General features: G+C 48.0%; 1 protein-coding gene across 1 annotated transcript; it reads left to right on the top strand.

Annotated features, from left to right (window-relative positions):
• The first annotated feature begins 982 nt into the window (after positions 1 to 982).
• On the top strand, positions 983 to 13525 carry MYOZ3 (myozenin 3). Its single transcript, XM_077769065.1, has 6 exons — positions 983 to 1043; positions 8118 to 8272; positions 9138 to 9206; positions 9319 to 9454; positions 9881 to 10043; positions 13357 to 13525. Exons 1-6 carry the CDS (start codon positions 983 to 985, stop codon positions 13523 to 13525), a joined length of 753 nt encoding a protein of 250 aa, XP_077625191.1.
• The last annotated feature ends 5479 nt before the right edge of the window (positions 13526 to 19004 follow it).

Here is a 19004-nt window from a genome sequence, read left to right as displayed (position 1 = left end):
GGGGTGGTGGGGGGGTGTGGGGGTGGGGCCCTGAAGCCTATCTGGCATCCCATGATCTAGCCCAACCTCCTTATGTAATAAGGGCACATAAGAGGAACTGAGGCACAGAGTTGGAGAGCTACCTGCTTACAGTTAGAGAGGAAGTCAGGGGTAGGGATTAGAGTCCAGGTTGCCCAGTTCAGTGCCCACCGACCAGGGGTCACGTGTGGATGTGGGGTATAGATAGAGGCAGACTGGTTTCTAAGGGAAGGAGTATAGAAAATCCTGGAAGCAAAACACAGGGGTGGGTGGTCTGTCAGGGGGCACAAGGGCTCTGCCTGGGGGCAAATTGGGGAATCTGGACATGGAGCAGGGGTTCTCTGGGGCTCTAGGGCTCATTTTGTCTATAAATCTCCTCCAAGATCCCTGGAAAGTCCTGTGAGACACAAATGAGGGAGGTGGAGGAGGAAGGCGAGAGATGGGACATGGGGGATGGGGGGCGATGGGGCTCTTGGCTTCCTCGGGCCAGCCTGTGCCCTCAAGCCTCAGAGCCAAGTACTGGGGATAAAAGGACAGAGCCAGCTGTGTAGACCTCAGTGGAGCCCCAGCCTCACAACCCATCCATACCCCCCTCTCCCTGACTTAAACCTCCATCCTCTTTCAGCCTCTGATTAGAGCTCATCTGAGTGGATGACAGCCATCTGAGACCCCCACCTCCCGACCCCTCAGGTCCCAGAGATCACCCCTGAAGAAAGAGGGCCTCCCTGGCAACATATGAAGCCAATTGTGAGGCTTCTAATGCCTCCCCTACCTCCCCTGGACCTCAGTCTCCTCCTCTGTACCCAGAGACCCCAAAGCCCTTTCTGGCTCAGACAGCCCTTTTTTGAGACTAGGGTGGACCACGGCAGGTCAGGGCTGAGGCTGGGTGGACCAGGGCCTGAGAGGAGGTCTGGGGAAGAATGGAGGAGGGCTGGCCCATTTGCAGGCATCTCTTTTCCACAGGATGATCCCTAAGGAGCAGAAGGGGCCAGCGATGGCTGCCATGGGGGACCTCACTGGACCAGGTAAGGTGGACCTAGCCCTTGTGCGTTCCTCAGACCCCATCCTATCCTGGTCCCAAAGTGCAACCATGCAGGCCTGTTGGCCTGAGGCCTGGGCAAACAGGTGTGAGTTCGAGGCCAGCCCTGAGGGAGTGCCTGTGGAATCTGCCACTTGGGCTGGGAAGTTTCCCGAAGCATTGGGAGGGGCCTTGCCCTGACACCCACACACCCAGGAGCTGAGATTCAATGCCCTAGACTGGGCCCTGGGCCCAACTATGTCCTTACCTCAGCCCCAAAGCGAGCACTGAGGGCTCTGCCCCCAGATCCAGCCCACCCATGGCCCCAAGCTCCCCATACACTTGCCCTTGCCTCCTGTAACTGTGGGTCTCACAAGCCCCAGTGGCAAGAGACAAGGTGGCAGGCGAGTGAGGCAGACTGGCCGGAGCAGGCTCCCCATTTCACTTATAAGCCAGCTCACCCAACGAATACATCATCTAAAACCAATGTTTGTCACCATATAAGACCTCTTCTGGAACTCTCTGCGTAATTCTGAAGTCTGTGAATTTGGCCTAAGTCAGGGCATTTCAAGTATTTTACAGAATTCAATTAAGTCAGAGCTCTCGTGCTTTAGTGTGAATGAGGGTGAAGTGGCAGTGTTGGCTCAAAATGCAGATTCCCAGCACCTACCCCCAGGGATTCCGGTTCAGTGGGCCGGGGGGAGTGGGCGGGGGGCACACATTCACCTTTTAGGCAAGTGTCCAGGTGAGCCTGGCACACGTGGACAGTGAACTGAGTCCGATAGACCCTCCTCTATGGACGCCACTGCGGTTTTGCCCCATGCAGCATTCTAAGAAGCATTTAATTAGGTTGTATGACTTTTTAAAAAAACGCTTTATTTTTGAGAGAGAGAGACAGAGTGCGAGCAGGGGAGGGGCAGAGACATAGAATCTGAAACAGGCTCCAGACTCTGAGCTGTCAGCACAGAGCCCGACGTGGGGCTCAAACTCACGAACCGTGAGATCATGACCTGAGCCAAAGTCAGGTGCTTAATTAACTGAGCCACCCAGGCGCCTCTAATCATGTTGTATGACTTTATATGTGAGTGGTCCTAACCTATTTTGTGTGTCCTTGCCTCCTTTTGTTGGCGTCGTTTTTTTTTTTTTTTAATTTCATGATTTTGGGTGCTAAAATATGCCAACTTTGTGAGGTATTGGTACTCTAACTAGAAGAACCAGGCAATGCATTATCTTTTCCTTTGTCTAAGTAATTAGTTGTGGACACCCAAATGTGGACATTTATGCCAGACTGGAAATATATACATTGTTGACTATTGCCAGGGTATTAAACTCAAGACAATTCTGAAACTAAAGTAGAAAGAAAAAATACAATCCCATCATCTCACCATCAGAAGACAGCCACTGTCAGGTAATAATAATAAAAGCACCTGCCATTATTATGTACTTACTCTGCATCAGATCCTGTGCTAAGAGCTTTTATGCTCTGTGTTATAAACAGAAGCAATGACTCTATAAGTAGATATTATTGTCCCCATTTTGCAGATGAGAAAACCGAGGTTCAGAGAAACTAGGGGGTCACATACATAGTGCTCCGTAGAGCTGAGATTTGACGCCAGATCTCTTGGTCTCCAGAGCCTACTTCTTGACTACACGGTTGTACAAATAATACATCCATTTTATAAGATATTCAGACAAAACAGACATGAATGACTTTGAAAGTGAAAGTTCCTCATAATGGAACCATCTGGAGATAACCACTGTTAACATAATTGTGTAAAGCCATCTTCTGTTCATATATAAACATATTTATATAAACACATATACATGTGGGTTCTCCAGCTTGCTTTTCTTTTCCACCACTAGCAGCATACTACAGACTCCTTTCCCTCCTGCTATGATTTCTCTCTCTGTCCCCTTCCCTTGTTCCCCCAGCATGTAATATATTAAGTATATTGATATGCACACACCTTACTGGCAGTCATGAAGGCTCCTCTCAGGTTGGACCCCTAGGAACAGAGTTGAGGATTCTTGCACAAGTGACTTACTGAGGTTGGACTCTCAGGAAGAGGGCAATGTAGGAGCGGGATAGGGTGGGGGAAATTGCTAAGCAAGGACACGGGCTCATCCTTAGCCCAGGCTCAGTCTGACCTTGTGGGGGCTCCTGGCATAAGGGCTCCACGGAATTCACCCTGCCTTCAGCAAGGGAGCCATGAGTACCATGGGGCGCCTGGGTGGCTTAGTCGGTTAAGCGTCCGACTTTCGCTTAGGTCATGATCTCGCGGTTTGTGGGTTCGAGCCCCGCGTCGGGCTCTGTGCTGACTGCCAGCTCAGAGCCTGGAGCCTGCTTCAGTCTGTGACTCCCTCTCTCTCTGACCCTCCCCTGCTCACGCTCTCTCTCTCTCTCTCTCTCTCTCCTAGAAATAAATAAAAAAAACATTAAAATTAAAAAAAAAAAAAAGGGAGCCATGAGTACCTCGGCTCAGCCGGGCAGCTCTCTGCGGAAGGGGCCGGTTGTGACTCAGAGCCCCTGATGAAGGGCATCTGGGCAGCCCCGCCACAACACTGATGCCCGGTTTCACAATCTGGGCCCTCACTGCACTAAACATTCTTGTATGTACAACTTCGGACATGCTTATTTGACTTTTTTCCCAAAGAGTGAAAGCCTAGAAATAGAACTGTTTCATTAAATAGATTTTATCAATAACTTTTTTTTTTTTTAATTCATTCAGTTAGTATTTGACAGTATGATGCCAGGGGACTCTTTATTCTATATTTTGGTATAAGTAGTCTTTCATGCTTTTAAGTATGCAGTACCTTTTCTTGTTAAAAATTAGTGCAATTTCCAGACCCCCACCTCCTATGTCCTATACGTAGTCACTACTACTATTTGGCATGTCCCCATTCAGATTTTTCAATACACGCGTAAACATCNCAGCACACCCTGGAGAGCGCCATCTTCACAGCGAGGGAGGGGGGAGAAGCTCTAGTACTTATTTTTTAAAATATGAGTGCAATCCTAGAATACAGATTCTTCTGAAACTTACTTTTCTCCCTCCTCTTAACCTACAATGGATCTCTTTCTGTTCCTAACATGTAAAAGATGCTCTGTCTTTATTTGTGAAAAGAATGAAAAAAATCATCAGCCTCCTTTTTTAAAAAGGCTGTTTGGATCCCATTGAGTGGAATGAATCACAGCACCTGCCTGGCCCTCGCTGCTGCCTGGCGGCCACGCCCATGTCTCCATCCCATACTGTTCTCTTTAGACAACGTTGGCAACCCCTGTCCCCAAACTCCCAATGCCCCCTCCCCTGTCCCTGTTCCCAGTGGATGCCCTTGCTTCCTATCGCACTGAGAATTAAGTAACCAGAAGGGAACCTCTGTTTGGCGTTCTCTGTTTTTCTTCCCCACGTGGTGGCTGACATCTCCCTGCACATGTCTGAAGCTAATCCGTCCAGTTGGGCACCAGGCACGCTCCCTGCCCCTCTCTCCTGCCCAAGGACATTCTTCTAGTCTTTCTGCCCTTTCTCTATTGCATTGTCAAAATTTCCCATCAGCCAAAAAAATGCTTTTACTTCTCCCTCTTAAAAAGAAACATCTCTTGATTCTACAGATGCCTCAGGTCCTGGAGAGCACAACTCCTCAATGTCATTGTCTATACTTTCTCCCCTCCTCGCTCGTTCTCTTTAACATTTTATTAAGTTCATTTCCTAACACACAAAAATAGAGAGCACAAATCCCCATGGCCCTCCTTTCATTCCTGGATTCCAAAGCAGAACCCAAAGAGCATGTCATTTCACTCCTCAATACTTCAGGATGCATCCAAAGTAACAAAAAGAGGGGGGCCTGGGTGTCTTAGTTGAGCATCTGACTCTTGATTTCAGCTCAGGTCATGATCCCAGGCTGGTGCGATTGAGCCCCACATCAGGCTCCATGCTGAGTGTGGAGCCTGCTTAGGATTCTCTCTCTCTCTCTCTCTCTCTCTCTCTTGCCCCCCTCCCTCACTCATGCTCTCTGAAACAAACAAACAAACAAAAAAATAAATAAATACATACATACATACATAAAATAAAAAGGACATTTCCTTACATGCCACAAAGGTGTTAGCACCCTGAACAAAATTAGCAACTTTGGTTTAATCCTACCTAATAACCAGTGCCACTGTCAACTTTCTCCAATTTTCTAGTTTGTTTTAATGAGGATCCAAAGGACTACTGTTTATTTGGTAGCCAGCCTCTTAAACTTCTTTTCATCTACACCCTGCCTCCCCCACCCCGCAACCTCCTGGTGCTGTCTTTTTTTCCACGTCATTCACTTCTTTGAAGAACCCAGGCCAGCTGCCCCATAAAATGTCTCACATCCCAGATTTGGTTCATTGCTTCTTCGTGGTGTGGCTAAAATGTTCCTCTGTCCATTTGCTCTTAACACTTTCCAATAAGGGTTTCACACCCAAATGCTCCATAGAAACTACTCTTGTGAGGATGACCAGCCACCCCATGGTAATAAAGAGCATGTCCAGTAATTAGCCTTCCTCTTCCTCACTGAGGCAGAGCATTTGGCTCTGTGATCAACCCATCTTCCCCAAAGAACTTTCATCACTTGGTTCCCAGGGCACCACACTCTAGATTCCCTCCTGCTCCCCAGGGGTCCCCTTCCCAGCCTCCACGGTTGCTTCCTCACCTCCCCGGTCTGAATGCTAGAGGCCTGGAGCTCAGGCTTGGGATCTTTTTACCCATTCTCCCATCCCCAGTGATCTCATCCAGCCTTCCGGCTTGAAATACCGTTTATAGAGCTGGGACACGGACCTCCGTGTATCCGATTTTAGAGATAGACAACTCTGGTCATTCTGTCCATCCATATCCCATGTCTTCACCTCTCTGCCACTCCTTCCCTCCAAAAGCCTTCCCTTGTTGGGAAATGTGTAACAATGTGTGTTTTGGCAGCAGGGAAAACACAAAGACTACGGATGGTCTTGGGGCGCCTGGGTGGCTCAGTCAGTTAAGCATCCGACTTTGGCTCAGGTCATGATCTCATGGTCAGGGAGTTCAGTCCCCGCATTGGATCCTGTGCTGACAGCTCAGAGCCTGGAGCCTGCTTCGGATTCTGTGTCTCCCTCTCTCTCTGCTCACGCTCTGTCTCTCTCTCTCAAAAATGAATAAATGTTAAAAAAAATTCTTTTAAAGAATGTAGACAGGCTCTGAAACTAAGAATAGCCTGGAAACCCTCTACATGGCTGTAACAACTAGTCCTAACCTTGAGAAAGAAGTAAATGTAATAGTCTTCATCAAACAACAACAACAACAGCAACAGCAAATACCATTTGTAGGCCCACGATGCCCCCATTTTTATCTCAGGTCAGTTTGTCCCATGAGCACTAGGCTCACATGTCTGGTGCCCTCCTCGGCTTCTCCACTTGGGTGTCTTCAAGGTTCTTCAAACCTTATATGCCCAGTTCTGCAGGCAATTAAGGGGATTTGAATATGGATTGGGGATTGTATAAAACAAAACTGTGTTCACTTGCACAGGTGGAGATCTCTTTTATTATTATTAAATTCAAGTTACTCAACATATAGTGTAGTGTTGGGTTTCAGGAGTAGAACCCAGTGATTAATCACTTACAACACCCAGTGCTCATCCCACCAAGTGCCTTCCTTAATGGCCATCCCCCATTTAACCCTTCCCCCGCCCTCCACCCCTCCCACAACCTTCAGTTTGTTCTCCGTATTGAAGGGTCTCTTATGGTTTGCCTCCCTCTCTGTTTTTATCTTATTTTTCCTTCCCTTCCCCTATGTTCGCCTGTTGTGTTTCTTAAATTCCACATATGAGTGAAATCATGATATTTATCTTTCTCAGACTGACCTATTTTGCTTAGCATAATACATTCTAGTTCCATCCATATTGTTGTAAATGGCAAGATTTTATTCTTTTTCATCACTGAGTAGTATTCCATTGTGTATATATAATCACATATCAATGTATCCATTGATGGACATTCGGGCTCCTTCAATAATTTGGCTATTGTTGATAGTGCTGCTGTAAACATTGGGTGTGCATGTGCCCCTTTGAGTCAGCATTTTCTTATCCTTTGGATAAATGCCTAGTAGTGCAATTGCTGGGTCGTAGAGTAGTTCTATTTTTAATTTTTTGAGGAGCCTCCATACACTGTTTTCCAGAGTGGCTGCACAAGTTTGCATTCCCACCAGCAGTGCAAAAGGATTCTCCTTTCTCCACATCCTCGCCAACATCTGTTGTTTCTTGAGTTGTTCATTTTAGCCATTCTGACAGGTGTGAGGTGGTATCTCATTACGGTTTTGATGTGTCTTTGATGATGAGTGATGGTGAGCGTCTTTTCATGTGTACACAGCTGGAGATCTGTAACTGATAAAAGCACATCACAAAGCTTGTATAACTATGACTTCATTTTGGCTGGAAATCTCACATGAATAGATAGTGTTTTAAAAAGATGTGAATGGGTATACACGAAGGTGTTAAAAGTGGAAATCTCCAGGTGATAGAAATGGTATTTTTCTCTTTCCTAACTTTCTTCAATGCACATATATGCTATTTTTATAATAATAAAAGTCTATTTTAAAACGGAAAGAACAGACATCTCACCTTGAACTCCTGATCTTTCCCCTGCTCACCCTCTTCCTGCCCTCCCCATCTCAGTGAGTGGCGGCTCCTNCAGGGCCTTTGCACTTACCGTTCCCTCTCCTAGAACCCCCCCCCCCCCCCCCCCCCGCTACACACACACACACAGCTGACACCCATGGCTTACCATTAGACAGTATCAAGAATCTGACCATTTCTCATGGCTCCCACCACTGTGAGCAACGAACTGTGGAGGAAATTCATGGAAAAACTACAAATGGCTAAGGAACATCTGAAAGAACCCCATTTCACTGAGTGTAAACACATGCAGATTAAACTCTGAGGTGTCACTTCCTGCCCACCAGGTGGGCAAAGATTCCCCGGGGATGGTAGTGGCACGTGCTTGTGCTCAGAACAGGCCACCTTAGAGGCGGGCAGCCCTGAGGGCCCCGAGGGTCTGGTGGCACGAGCTGTCTCTGACCTCTCTGGGCAGTCCCTCTGCTGGACCTGGGGAAGAAGCTGAGCGTGCCCCAGGACCTGATGATGGAGGAGCTCTCGCTGCGCAACAACAGAGGGTCCCTCCTCTTCCAGAAGCGACAGCGCCGGGTACAGAGATTCACTTTTGAGTTTGCTGCCAGCCCGAGGGCGGTAAGTTAGTCCTCACTGTGCTTACAGGGGAACTGAGGCCCAGAGGGCCAGGGGTTAGCCCAAAGCCGAATCAGATGAAGACCTCTGGTCCCTGGGGAGTGACGGTCCCATCAGATTGAGCCCCTGACTTGCTGTGTGATCCTAGAAAAGCGTTCTCTCTTTAGACATCTCTCTCCTGGTGCAAACCATAAAGCGGAATGCGCAGGGGCGGGCGTTGGGGTGAGGAGGGCACTCTGGCTCCTACACAAAGTGCTCTGGGCTGACTTTGCAGTGAGCAGGATTTAGATTAGACTTGAGAGAACACAGAACTCTTTCTCTTCCTGCCTCTGGAAGAAGGAAAAGGCCAGAAAACAGTCTGCTGGATGAGACAAGAATGGCTTATCCTCAGGCTTCAAAAGTCAGCAGGCTTTTTTCAGTTACTCAGGGCCATTCCAGTCATACTCCACCTGGACTAGACAAGGGGTGACGAAGAGGGGACAATGTAGCAGGATGCACAATAGTAAAGATGACAAAATGCCTACCTTCGCGATGCCTAAGACAGTGCTAGTCATGCACTTCATATGTATCATCTCATTTAATGCTCACAGGGCCTTGTTAGCTTGATATTAACAATACTACTCCCATCTCACAGATAAGGAAACAGACTCAAGAAGGTTATCTGCCCAGGGTCAATATTAGAATAGCAACTAACATATAGAGCCCATCTCTCTGTTCCAGTCACTGAGTTTAGCGTTCTACACTAACTCATCCCCCCGCCCCACATCCCAGGGTGCACTAAGATTAGGCACCCGTCCCTTTTTTGGTGTTGGGAGAACCCTGGCTCCTTGCCCCACTGAGCCTCCCTGTGGTCTGTTTGTCCCCACAGATGGTGGATGGAAGCACCACGGGGAAGGTGACAGGGACGACAGGAGCAGCCGAGGCTGGCCCCCTTCATGCCCAGGGGAAGGTGAGCATGGAGGGAGCCCCAGTAAAAGGGGGAGCCCGGGGGAAGGAGCCAGGCAGCTTGGGCCAGCCTGCGGTCTCTGAGCGCCCGCCCCTGTGCACAGGTTGCCAACGGCCCTGAGGGGCAGAACTACAGCTCCGAGCTCCACATCTTCCAAGCCTCGCCTGGGGGCCCCCAGGACGCCCAGTCCTCAGCCTTCCCCGCAGAGCGTGCCAGCAGCCCCAGCGCCCTGGCGCCAGGTGAGTTCCTCTCCGGGTCCTGGAACCAGAGCTGGGGGGCCAGGGCATGGCAGTGCTCCACCGTGGGGCAGGGACAGCGCCCAGAGAGCTGCCTAGTCCACCTCCCCAACCCCCATGCCCTTCCACAGACCTAATACAAGCCCAGAGAGGCGCAGCAGTATCCCCAAGGTCACAAAGCCAGCCAGAGTCTACGCGTCAACTCCAGACGCCCTCACCCCGGTCCTCCTTGCTTCCAGGGATGGGGAAGGATCCGTCCCCTTTGCTGGAGCAACTTTGGCATTATGCCTCCCTCCCCGACTCCTCTCTCCCAGCTCCCGCTTCCCTCCGCCAACCATATCTGCGGTGTGGGCGGGAGTGGGGGCAGAGGGAAAAGAGCACCCGGGTGCCCCTCCTGCCTGCCTCCCATGAGCCCTGCTCCATATCCAGGCTATGCCCAGCCACTGAAGGGCGTCCCACCAGAGAAGTTCAACCACACGGCCATCCCCAAGGGCTACCGCTGTCCTTGGCAGGAGTTCATCGGCTACCGGGACTACCAGAGCGACGGCAGAAGTCATACCCCCAGCCTTGCCGAGTATCGAAATTTCAACAAGTAAGGGGGGGGGGCAGCTGGGGGAGAGGTCCCTAGGGTGTGCAGGTGCCTGTCACAACACAGTAGTGGCTGCACTTCCCAAGCCCTTGGACATGCCAAGCTCCATCTGAACACTCACACGTTGACTGAGCTCTTGCTGGAACTCAGTAAAACTCTTGCCTCGGCACATAGTAGGTCCTGAATAAATGCACAGGGGACGAATGGGTGAATGAATGTCACACACATCTTGGTTTCTCCGCACAGCAGGGCGGGGACGGGCTTCAGTGTTTCCTCTCCTGCCAGTGAAGATTCCCACTCGGGAACATTAACAACCTGCCTGCAGGCACGAGGCAAGGGAGCCGTGCAGGGCTGGAACCCGAGTCTGGGTTAGTCCGACTCCAGAGCCCAGTGTCATGTTCCTCTCACGCCTGGTGCCACCCCTTCGACGGACATCCTCCCTCGGTGGGGGCCCAGGATCTCACTTCTCCTAGATCAGCTCAGCCTTTTCCTCATGTCCATCAACGGTCTGGAAGAGGTCTAGGAATGGCGTTGAGGCTATCAAAGTGGGGGCTGGCAGTGAAACGTTGGACAGCAGAGGTGAGAGCTATAGAAGACTGGCTTGTACTGTTTAGAGCATGGGGCTCCACGCGGGCTTACATGCAGACTCCTTGCTTAGCTGTGTGACCTGGGGCAAGTGACTTAACTTCCCGGAGCCTCTGGTTCCCCATTTGTATCATTACAGTAGCTCTTCATAAGTTTGTTGTGTGGCGGGCATGAGAAGCCATAGGCAAAGTTTCTAGCAAGGAGTAAGCTGTCAATGAACAGTAGCTATTAGTATTAGTATTGGTATTAGGAGTAGTTACAGGCTGAAATAGTGGTTGGAAAAGCTACTAGGAAGAACTGAAAGGGATAAATTTAGTGTTCTGCCCCAGGGGCCCAAAGACAAATCATAGGCGTCAAGACAGGAGCCTGGCACTGGTGGAGGCATTTCAACTGCAGTTGGCTTCCTCAGTCTGATGCTATTTCTGAAAAATGCTCCTCTGGCTTCGGCTGCATTGAGTGAGAAAGGGGAGGGTCTGCCGGAGGAGGCCGTGGTCCAGCTCTTCTGGCACATGCTCAGACCACATTCAGAGACCCATCTGACCACGGGGGGTGACCCGCACAGAGAAGAAACCGCTCAGAAGGGAGGTGACTGCCCTCAAACAGCTGATGGCCAGGAGGGCCCCTGCAGGAAGAACCGTGCCCAACGGGCGCCGTGCAAGCCACAAGCCGTTGGCAGATGTTCTGGGGCTCCTGCCAGGCGAGGCTGTGCTCTCCCTCCTCCGGGGGCCCTCAGCTCCTGCCCGCCCAGCTATTTAAAACCATCAGCAGACACTGAGTCCCAGGCGCTGGCTTCCAGGCTGGCCAGCTCGAGTCTAGCCCCATCCATCTCACGCTGCAGCCCGGACAGGCTGGAGCACATTCCCATCAGCGGGGGCCCCGAGCCCAGGCCCCGTCTGAGACAGAAGGGCCAACCGAGCCTGAGAAGCGGGGAACAGCAGTGCCGGTGGCCAAGCTGCGCTCCAGATCCAGGGCTCTGGGCTTCCAGTCAAGAGCCGAATCGTGAGGCCTTTGCAGCCTGGACGCTGCCCAGCCTGTTCCCACGGGGCCTGGCTGCTGCCGCCACGGCCGGGGTGGTCCGAGCAGAGACGCTATACTGGCTGGAACCCAGGCCCTGGCCCGAGGCCCGCCTTCCTACCCCAAGGGCAAGCACTCCCCCATTGGTCCCAGGCTTCGAGGAAAACACTACACGAGCAATGCTTTTTAAATTTTCTTAAAATGAACAGTTTAAAAATAACATGCTTCTATTCTCTCACACACACACACACACACACACACACACACACACACACTACAAATAGAGGTCCCTTTGTTCACCGTCCTCCAGTCCCAGCTCCCTTCCCAAATAGAACACCGTTGTCAGGTTGGTGTCTATGTTTTCAGATCATTTTCTTTTCTTTTCTTTTCTTTTAAATATTTTTTTTTAATTTTTAATTTCTAGGAGAGAGAGAGAGAGGCAGCGCCAGCAGGGGAGGGTCAGAGAGAGAGGGAGATACAGACTCTGAAATAGGCTCCAGGCTCTGAGCTGGCAGTCAGCACAGAGCCCGACGTGGGGCTCGAACCCACGAACCGCGAGATCATGACCTAAGTGAAAGCCGGACGCTTAACCGACTAAGCCGCCCAGGCGCCCCTCAGATCATTTTCTACCAGCAGCTACCTTCCTATAGGGGAAGGCATGGTTTTAAGTTTAGTGTGCATTTTGATACTTAGTATTTCACTGTGTAACTTGCTTGCCTTTTTGACTCAACAGTGTGCTTTTGGAATCTATCCTACATAATACATACAGATCTTTTCATGCCTTTTAAGCTGCTGTATGGTATTCCCCCATGTGAATAGACAACACATGTCTTGTCCATTTCTCTGCCCATGGATGTAGGGGCTGTTTCTGGTTTGTCACCAATCACTGCTTGTATCGTTTGTCTGTGCGTGTGCTTACCTAAGCTGTATGCTTACCAGTGCAATTGCACATTTTTAGGTTAAAAAGATCCTGCCAAATTGTCCTCCAAGGTAGCAGCACCAGTTTACCCTCCAATCAGCAGTATCTGAGGGAAACTTTGCCCCATTATCAAATTATTTCTTAGTCTTATGGGTGACAAATGGCGTGTCTCTTTTATAATTTGCATTTCCTGATCCTCAGTGCTCTTTTTATAAAGTTTATCTATTTTGAGAGAGAGAATGCCTATGCACAAAAAGAGAGAGAGAGAGAGAGAGAGAGAGAATTCCAAGCAGGCTCTGCACTGGCAGTGTGGAGTCCAAAATGGAGCTTGAACTCACGAACCAGAAAATCATGACCTGAGCTGAAATCAAAAGTCAGTTGCTTAACCAATGGAGCTACCCGGTGCTTTTTCTCTCAGTGCTTTTTTCTAACCCTCTCTTCCCTCTCTAATTCTCCCTTGTCCTAAGGGGATAAGAGCAGAGAAAGGAAAAACCCCATTCCAGCTCTTCTGGCTTCTGGAGCTTACTTAAGGGGAACCCAGATTTTTGTCTGGGACAAGCCAATTCTAGGTTTGAAAATTCCATTCCTATGCAAAAAGCCATCCCCACTAGAAGCAGACTGGGGAATGGGCAGGGCCAGTGAAACCTGTTAAAGATAGTACAAAGCCTTCTTGTATAGGTGGGGAAACTGAGGCCCAGAGGGAGGCAGGGAGGGGGCCCCACAGGGTGACCCGCATGTCAGTGCTCTGCTGTCCCTCCCCCACACAGCCCGCCTCTTCTGCTGCTCTTCTCTCCCCAGGACCCCGGTGCCCTTTGGAGGACCCCTGATTGGGGAGACGGTTCCCAGGGCAGGCACCCCCTTCGTCCCGGAGCTCATCAGTGGCTTGGAACTCCTCCGTCTCAGACCCAGCTTCAACAGAGTGGCCCAGGGCTGGGTCCGCAACCTCCCTGAATCCGAGGAGCTGTAGCCCCAGCCTGAATATTCAATTCCCCTAGCTTGGTGTTCGGGTGACATCTTGGAGCCAAGACTTCTGGACAGCGCTTCACAGTTTACTAAGGGTCTTCACACACGAAACCTTACTACAAATGGCCTCAAAGGCCACAAGGTTCATTAGTCCCCAAACTACTGCGTTTCAAAGTTTCCTGGGGATGATGTTTTGAATGCAGATTTCTAGCCTGCCGCAGCCTTGCAGCATCACAAAGTCCCGAGTTGGGGAATCTCTATTAGTAACTAACACTCGCAGGGGATTCCAGCGAAGCTTGTCCGTGGTTTGTGTCTTTAGGAATCCAGGCCACCAATGAATTCACATCCATGACACCACCCCTCCCTGCTGGTGACTCCAGCTTACACTCCCCCAACGACAGGGAGCTTGCTAGCAGCCCATTTACCTGTGGATAACTCTGATCATTAGAAAGCTTTTCCTTTTATTGAGTTGCAGTCAGCCTGTATTCATGTTCTAAACATTTGCTAAGTGCCTACTGTGAGCTAGACGCCCTGCAGCCTCAGGGAGAGCATGTGGCGAATAAGCCCAGGCCACGGCCTAGGGGAAGAGAGGACAGTCGGGAAGACAGATCTGTAAAGCAGTAAATCATGTTACTTCCCCTACAGCACGCTAACTGAGGAACAAAGTGCCGTGACGCAGAGGAGGGGGTCCCTATCCCTGGGTGCGGGCTGGGATTCCAGGCAGCTTCTCAGAGACTTTGAGGGGACCCCAGAGGAGGAGTGAGAGCCATCACAGGAAGAGGGAGTGATGGGGAGAGCATTCCTGCCGAGTGGACCGGCAGGTGGAAGTGCGGGCTTGTGCGTGGCTGGAGGCGTTCTGGAGAAAGGAGGGGGCTGTGTTAGAGGGTGAGGGCCACTGTGGGGAGGACTCTGCTAAGGAGATGGGGGTGGATTTTAAGCTGGGGAGTGATGGGTCTTGCTAAGTGGGACACAGATTGGAGAGGACTGAGGCCGGGAGCCAGGAAGCCTGCAGAGAACAAGGTCTGGACTAGGGAGGTGGCTGTGGGGATGGAAAGATGGGGCACACCTCTGGCCACCTTCTAGGACGGGCAACGCGGGGCACCTGTAAGGACTCCTTCTTTCTCTTCTCCTTCCACTTACCATCCTGAGCAAGCCTCAGGGGAATAGTGTTCTAGTCTCCAGCAGGGGTAGCTCAGGGCTGTACTCTAGTTCATTAGGAAAAGGAGAGAAAGGAGTGCCTCTTAGTTCAAGTGATGAGGAGGACAATGGCGACGATGAGGCTGGTAGCTGCTCTTTACCGGGTGTCTCTATGCTTGGGCTGCTAGTAGATTCTTCACATATCCTATTTCTTCTTTTCAGTACAACCCCGGGGGAAAGGTATTGTCCCACTTTACAGATGTGGATATCCAGGCTCAAAAGAAGTGGCTTGTTCAGGGACCGAGCCAAAATGTGAATCTGTCTAATTCCAGGGGCCATCCCTTGTCACTGCACTGGCTGGCCAGGCCAATGCCCACTGACTCTGGAATCCTCTAAGCATGGTGTCCTGCCTTAGGGATTAGAGGTAAAAAGTGCAGACTGGGAAGTCAGACCTGATGGACTGCTACTGCTAGCTGCGTGAACTTGGACGAGCCTTTTCTCACTGGTGGGCCTGTCTCTCCATCTGTAACATTAGGGCAAGACCTGAAACCCCCGTGTAGGGTTGTTGTGAGCGCAGGGATGGCCACATACCTAAGGAGCGCTTGGTCATTATTAGATTTCATGCAGCCCCTGCTCTTGACTGGAAGAGAGGCTCTTGTCACAGATGCACTTGAGAAGCTGGCTGCAAGAGGTCACTGGGGTCAGTAAAGCTTAAGCCTGAAGGAAAGCTTCTGATCACTATGGAGCTCCCTTTAGACCTGAATTACCTCCTTCCCCGCCTGCCTCCTTCTGCCTCTTCCCTGACTCCCTCCCTTGGGGAGATGAGAAGGTGAGAAATTCAGCTAATTCTCAGGGTGCGTGGGACAGCGGCTGCATTTTGTTCTGGACTTTTACTGAAGCCCACACATTCTCAAGGGGCCGCAGCCTATTAGACTTGCTTGCCATTAATGTGCTGTCTTGAGTTTGGGGTCTGCTGTTTAAAGGCACATGTGCATGAGCTGAAAACCCACCATTAAAGTGTCTGGCTCTGCTGTGTCTTGGACGGTGACAACCGCCACCAGCTATAGCAGACGGGAGCCTGGCGGAGCCTGCTGCTCCCAAGAGAATCCTCACTCTTCTTCTGACAGTATGACTTTCACTGATGTTGTTGAAAAAGAAAAAAGGAATGCTTGTTAAATAAATAAATAAATAAATAAATAAATAAATAAGTAAAATGTGAAAAGATTTACCCACATAGCTCCTCCTACGCACACAGACAGGCTTTCTGAGTCACCTGCATTCTGCTTCATTCCCACATAGCAGAGGTAACCACTGGTGACAGTTTGGACCTTGCAGTATTCTAGAATTATTTGAACTGGTAAATATGTATGTGTACATAGATGCACAGGTACAAAAATGTGTCTTTGTTTAATGGGATCATACTATATGTATTATTCTGTATTTTGCATCTTTATTCAACAGTAAGTAACATTTGGATCCTGAAAAAGCAGGCCATTTAACCTTTCATGTAATTTGGGGGCTTAGGAAGCCCTTCATATAAAATCCTATTCTTTGCTTGTTCATATAAAATTCGTGCTTTTGCCTGTTTTGTTCCTTACATAAATGAAATCACACAGTGATATGGAAGTGGCAAGGACTGAAAATAGCCACAGTGTTGGGAAAGCAGACATTAGATGTGGCAGCAGTGAACACAGGTGAGCTGCAGCTACAGGTAACAGTGCGGATACATCTTGGAAACAAAATGGCAAAAGCAAAGGAAGATACAAACATGTATGTTTGCTGATGCAAGGAGGTGTTCATGTAAAAGTCAGGATGGTGTTAACTTGGGACAGAAGAGAGGGCGGTGATTGTAAAGGGACATATAAAATGCTTCTGGGGAAAGCTGGGCAATTTCTGCTGCTAGATTTGGGTGATTGTTACATAGGTGTTCACTCTAGAATATTTAGTTGTACGTCTGTGTTTTATACACCTTTTCCATACATGTGTTAGATTTTACCAAAACAATCCCTCCTTTTAAAAAGTTAATGGACAAGGGTGCCTGGGTGGCTCAGTGGTTGAGCTTCTTACTGATTTCAGTTCAGGTCATGATCTCATAGTTGAGATCAAGCCCCACATTGGGCTCCATGCTGACTGTGGAGTCTGCTTGAGATTCTCTCTCTCTGCCCTCTCCCTTGCTCATTTTCTCTCTCTCTCTCTCTCTCAAATAAAATGAAAAAAAAAAAAAAAGTTCATGGACAAATCAATGATAGATCAGATGTACTGAAGAAAGAATTAGTGAACCAGAAGTGCCCATAATGTTTCATAGAGAGGTAAAGAGTTAGAAAGTATGAGAGAGAAAAGGCATGGAAAATAAAATGAAAATGTCCAACAATACTGACAGGAATTCCAGAAGATGTTTTAAAATGACTGGGGTTTTCCCAGATTTGATAAAAGACATAAATTCACACAATTCTTACCCTATCATGAGAAGGGATATTAAATCCACACTTAGGAACCATTGTGGGGCACCTGGGTGGCTCAGTCAATTAAATGTCCAACTCTTAATTTTGGCTCAGGTCATGATCTCACAATCATGGGATTGAGCCCTATTTGGCATTGCACCATGGAGTCTGTTTAAGATTCTCTCTCTCTTTCCCTCTGCCCTTCCTCCCCCACTCTCTCTTAGGGGGATAAAAACCCATTGTATTAAGGGGCACCTAGCTGGCTCAGTTGTTGGAGCACATGACCCTTGATCCCAGGGTCATGAATTTGAGCTCCATGTTGGGGGTAAAAATTACTTAAAAATAAAATCTTAAAAAAATAAAATAAAATCTTTAAAAAAAAATTTTTTTTAAAGAATCATTGTAGTGAAATTACAGAACTCCAAAGTCAGAGAGAAATTTCAAAAAAGCTGATATTACCTAAAAATTACCCAAACAAAAAAGCTAGATTACCTATAAAAGAGCATTTAAAATGACAGCAATAATAGAAAAATATCTTCAAGAAGTGAGAGCAAAATAAATTCATTTTTAGACAAATAAGTAGTAAGAGAATTTCCCACTAACCTCTGAAACAACAAAAGAATATGCTTTAGGAAGGATCCAGAATAAAAGTATAGAGTCTAAGAAGCAATGGTGAGCAGAGAAATCAATTCCTCAACAGCAGGAAGTATGAAAAAAAAAAAAAACAATTAAAGGGACATGAAATAAGGTGGTATAAATACATTGAAATATGTCAGTTATCACGATAAATGTAAATGTATAAAACTCACCAATTTAAAGATACAGTTTAGGTATAAAAAGTAATTCTAGCTCTATGCTTTTTACAAACAGCACTCCTAAAAATATGACACAGTAGTAAGATAAAGAAATGGAAAAGGATAAACCAGTTAAATACTATCCCAAAAAATGTGTTCCAGCCATATGACATCAGACAAGGAGACTTTCAAAAAATATTATTGTGATAAAGAGGATCCTTACAGAAGGATACAACCATAGTCATAGTGGAAGATTTAGCACAGTTCTTTCAATTATTGATTGGTTATCAGACAAAGTAAGGATATAGGGTATTTGTACAATAAAATTAGAATGTAGAATCCTGCAATGCCAAATTAGAGAATACTCACTATTTTTAACTACTATGAAAAACTTTATAAAATGAACACACAAAATTTAAAACTTTTGTGTATCAAAAGACACTATCAAGATGTTGAAAAGAAAACCTACAGAATAAACAATTATAAACTCAAAGAAAAAAATAAATATCCACAAACTCACAATATACTATTGAATAAATAAATAAATGAGGAGAGAAAAGAGAAGCCCTCTTTCTTCCTCTCAAAAGGCTTCCAAATAATGTATGTAGAAATCTGCCCCTCAGGAGGTGGAATGTAAATCCTATCCTATTGATTACAGACTGGCCTTACTGACTTGCTTCCAAGAAATTGAGCATAGGAAGGGGAAAACAGTAACTTTACAAAGGAGAAACCTGGAAGACATCACCTTAACCAGGTGATCAAGGTTAACATCATCAATGATATTCAAATCCCTGACATAACATGACAAGGGCACTTCCCCTTAAGATATTTCCCCCCAGATCTATAACCCCAGGCTAATCATGACAAAACATCAGACAAATCCAAGTCAAGAGACAGTCTACAAAAGAGCTCACCAGTACTTTTCTGTAAGGTGGTAGACTGGGTTGGATTCTGGAACAGAAAAAGGATATTAGAGGGAAAAATGGTGAAATTCAAATAAAGACTTAGTTTAGTTAATAGTACTATACGAATGTTTATTTCCTAGATTTGACAAAGATACCATGGCCATGTAAGATATTAATTATTAGAGGAAGCTAGGTGAAGAGTAACA

The sequence above is a fragment of the Crocuta crocuta genome, unplaced genomic scaffold (genome assembly GCF_008692635.1).
Source record: "Crocuta crocuta isolate KB4526 unplaced genomic scaffold, BGI_CrCroc_1.0 scaffold340, whole genome shotgun sequence".
In the NCBI taxonomy this organism is placed as follows: domain Eukaryota; kingdom Metazoa; phylum Chordata; class Mammalia; order Carnivora; family Hyaenidae; genus Crocuta; species Crocuta crocuta.
The sequence above is the reverse complement of the archived record's forward strand: the minus strand, read 5'-3'. Positions and strand labels throughout refer to the sequence as shown.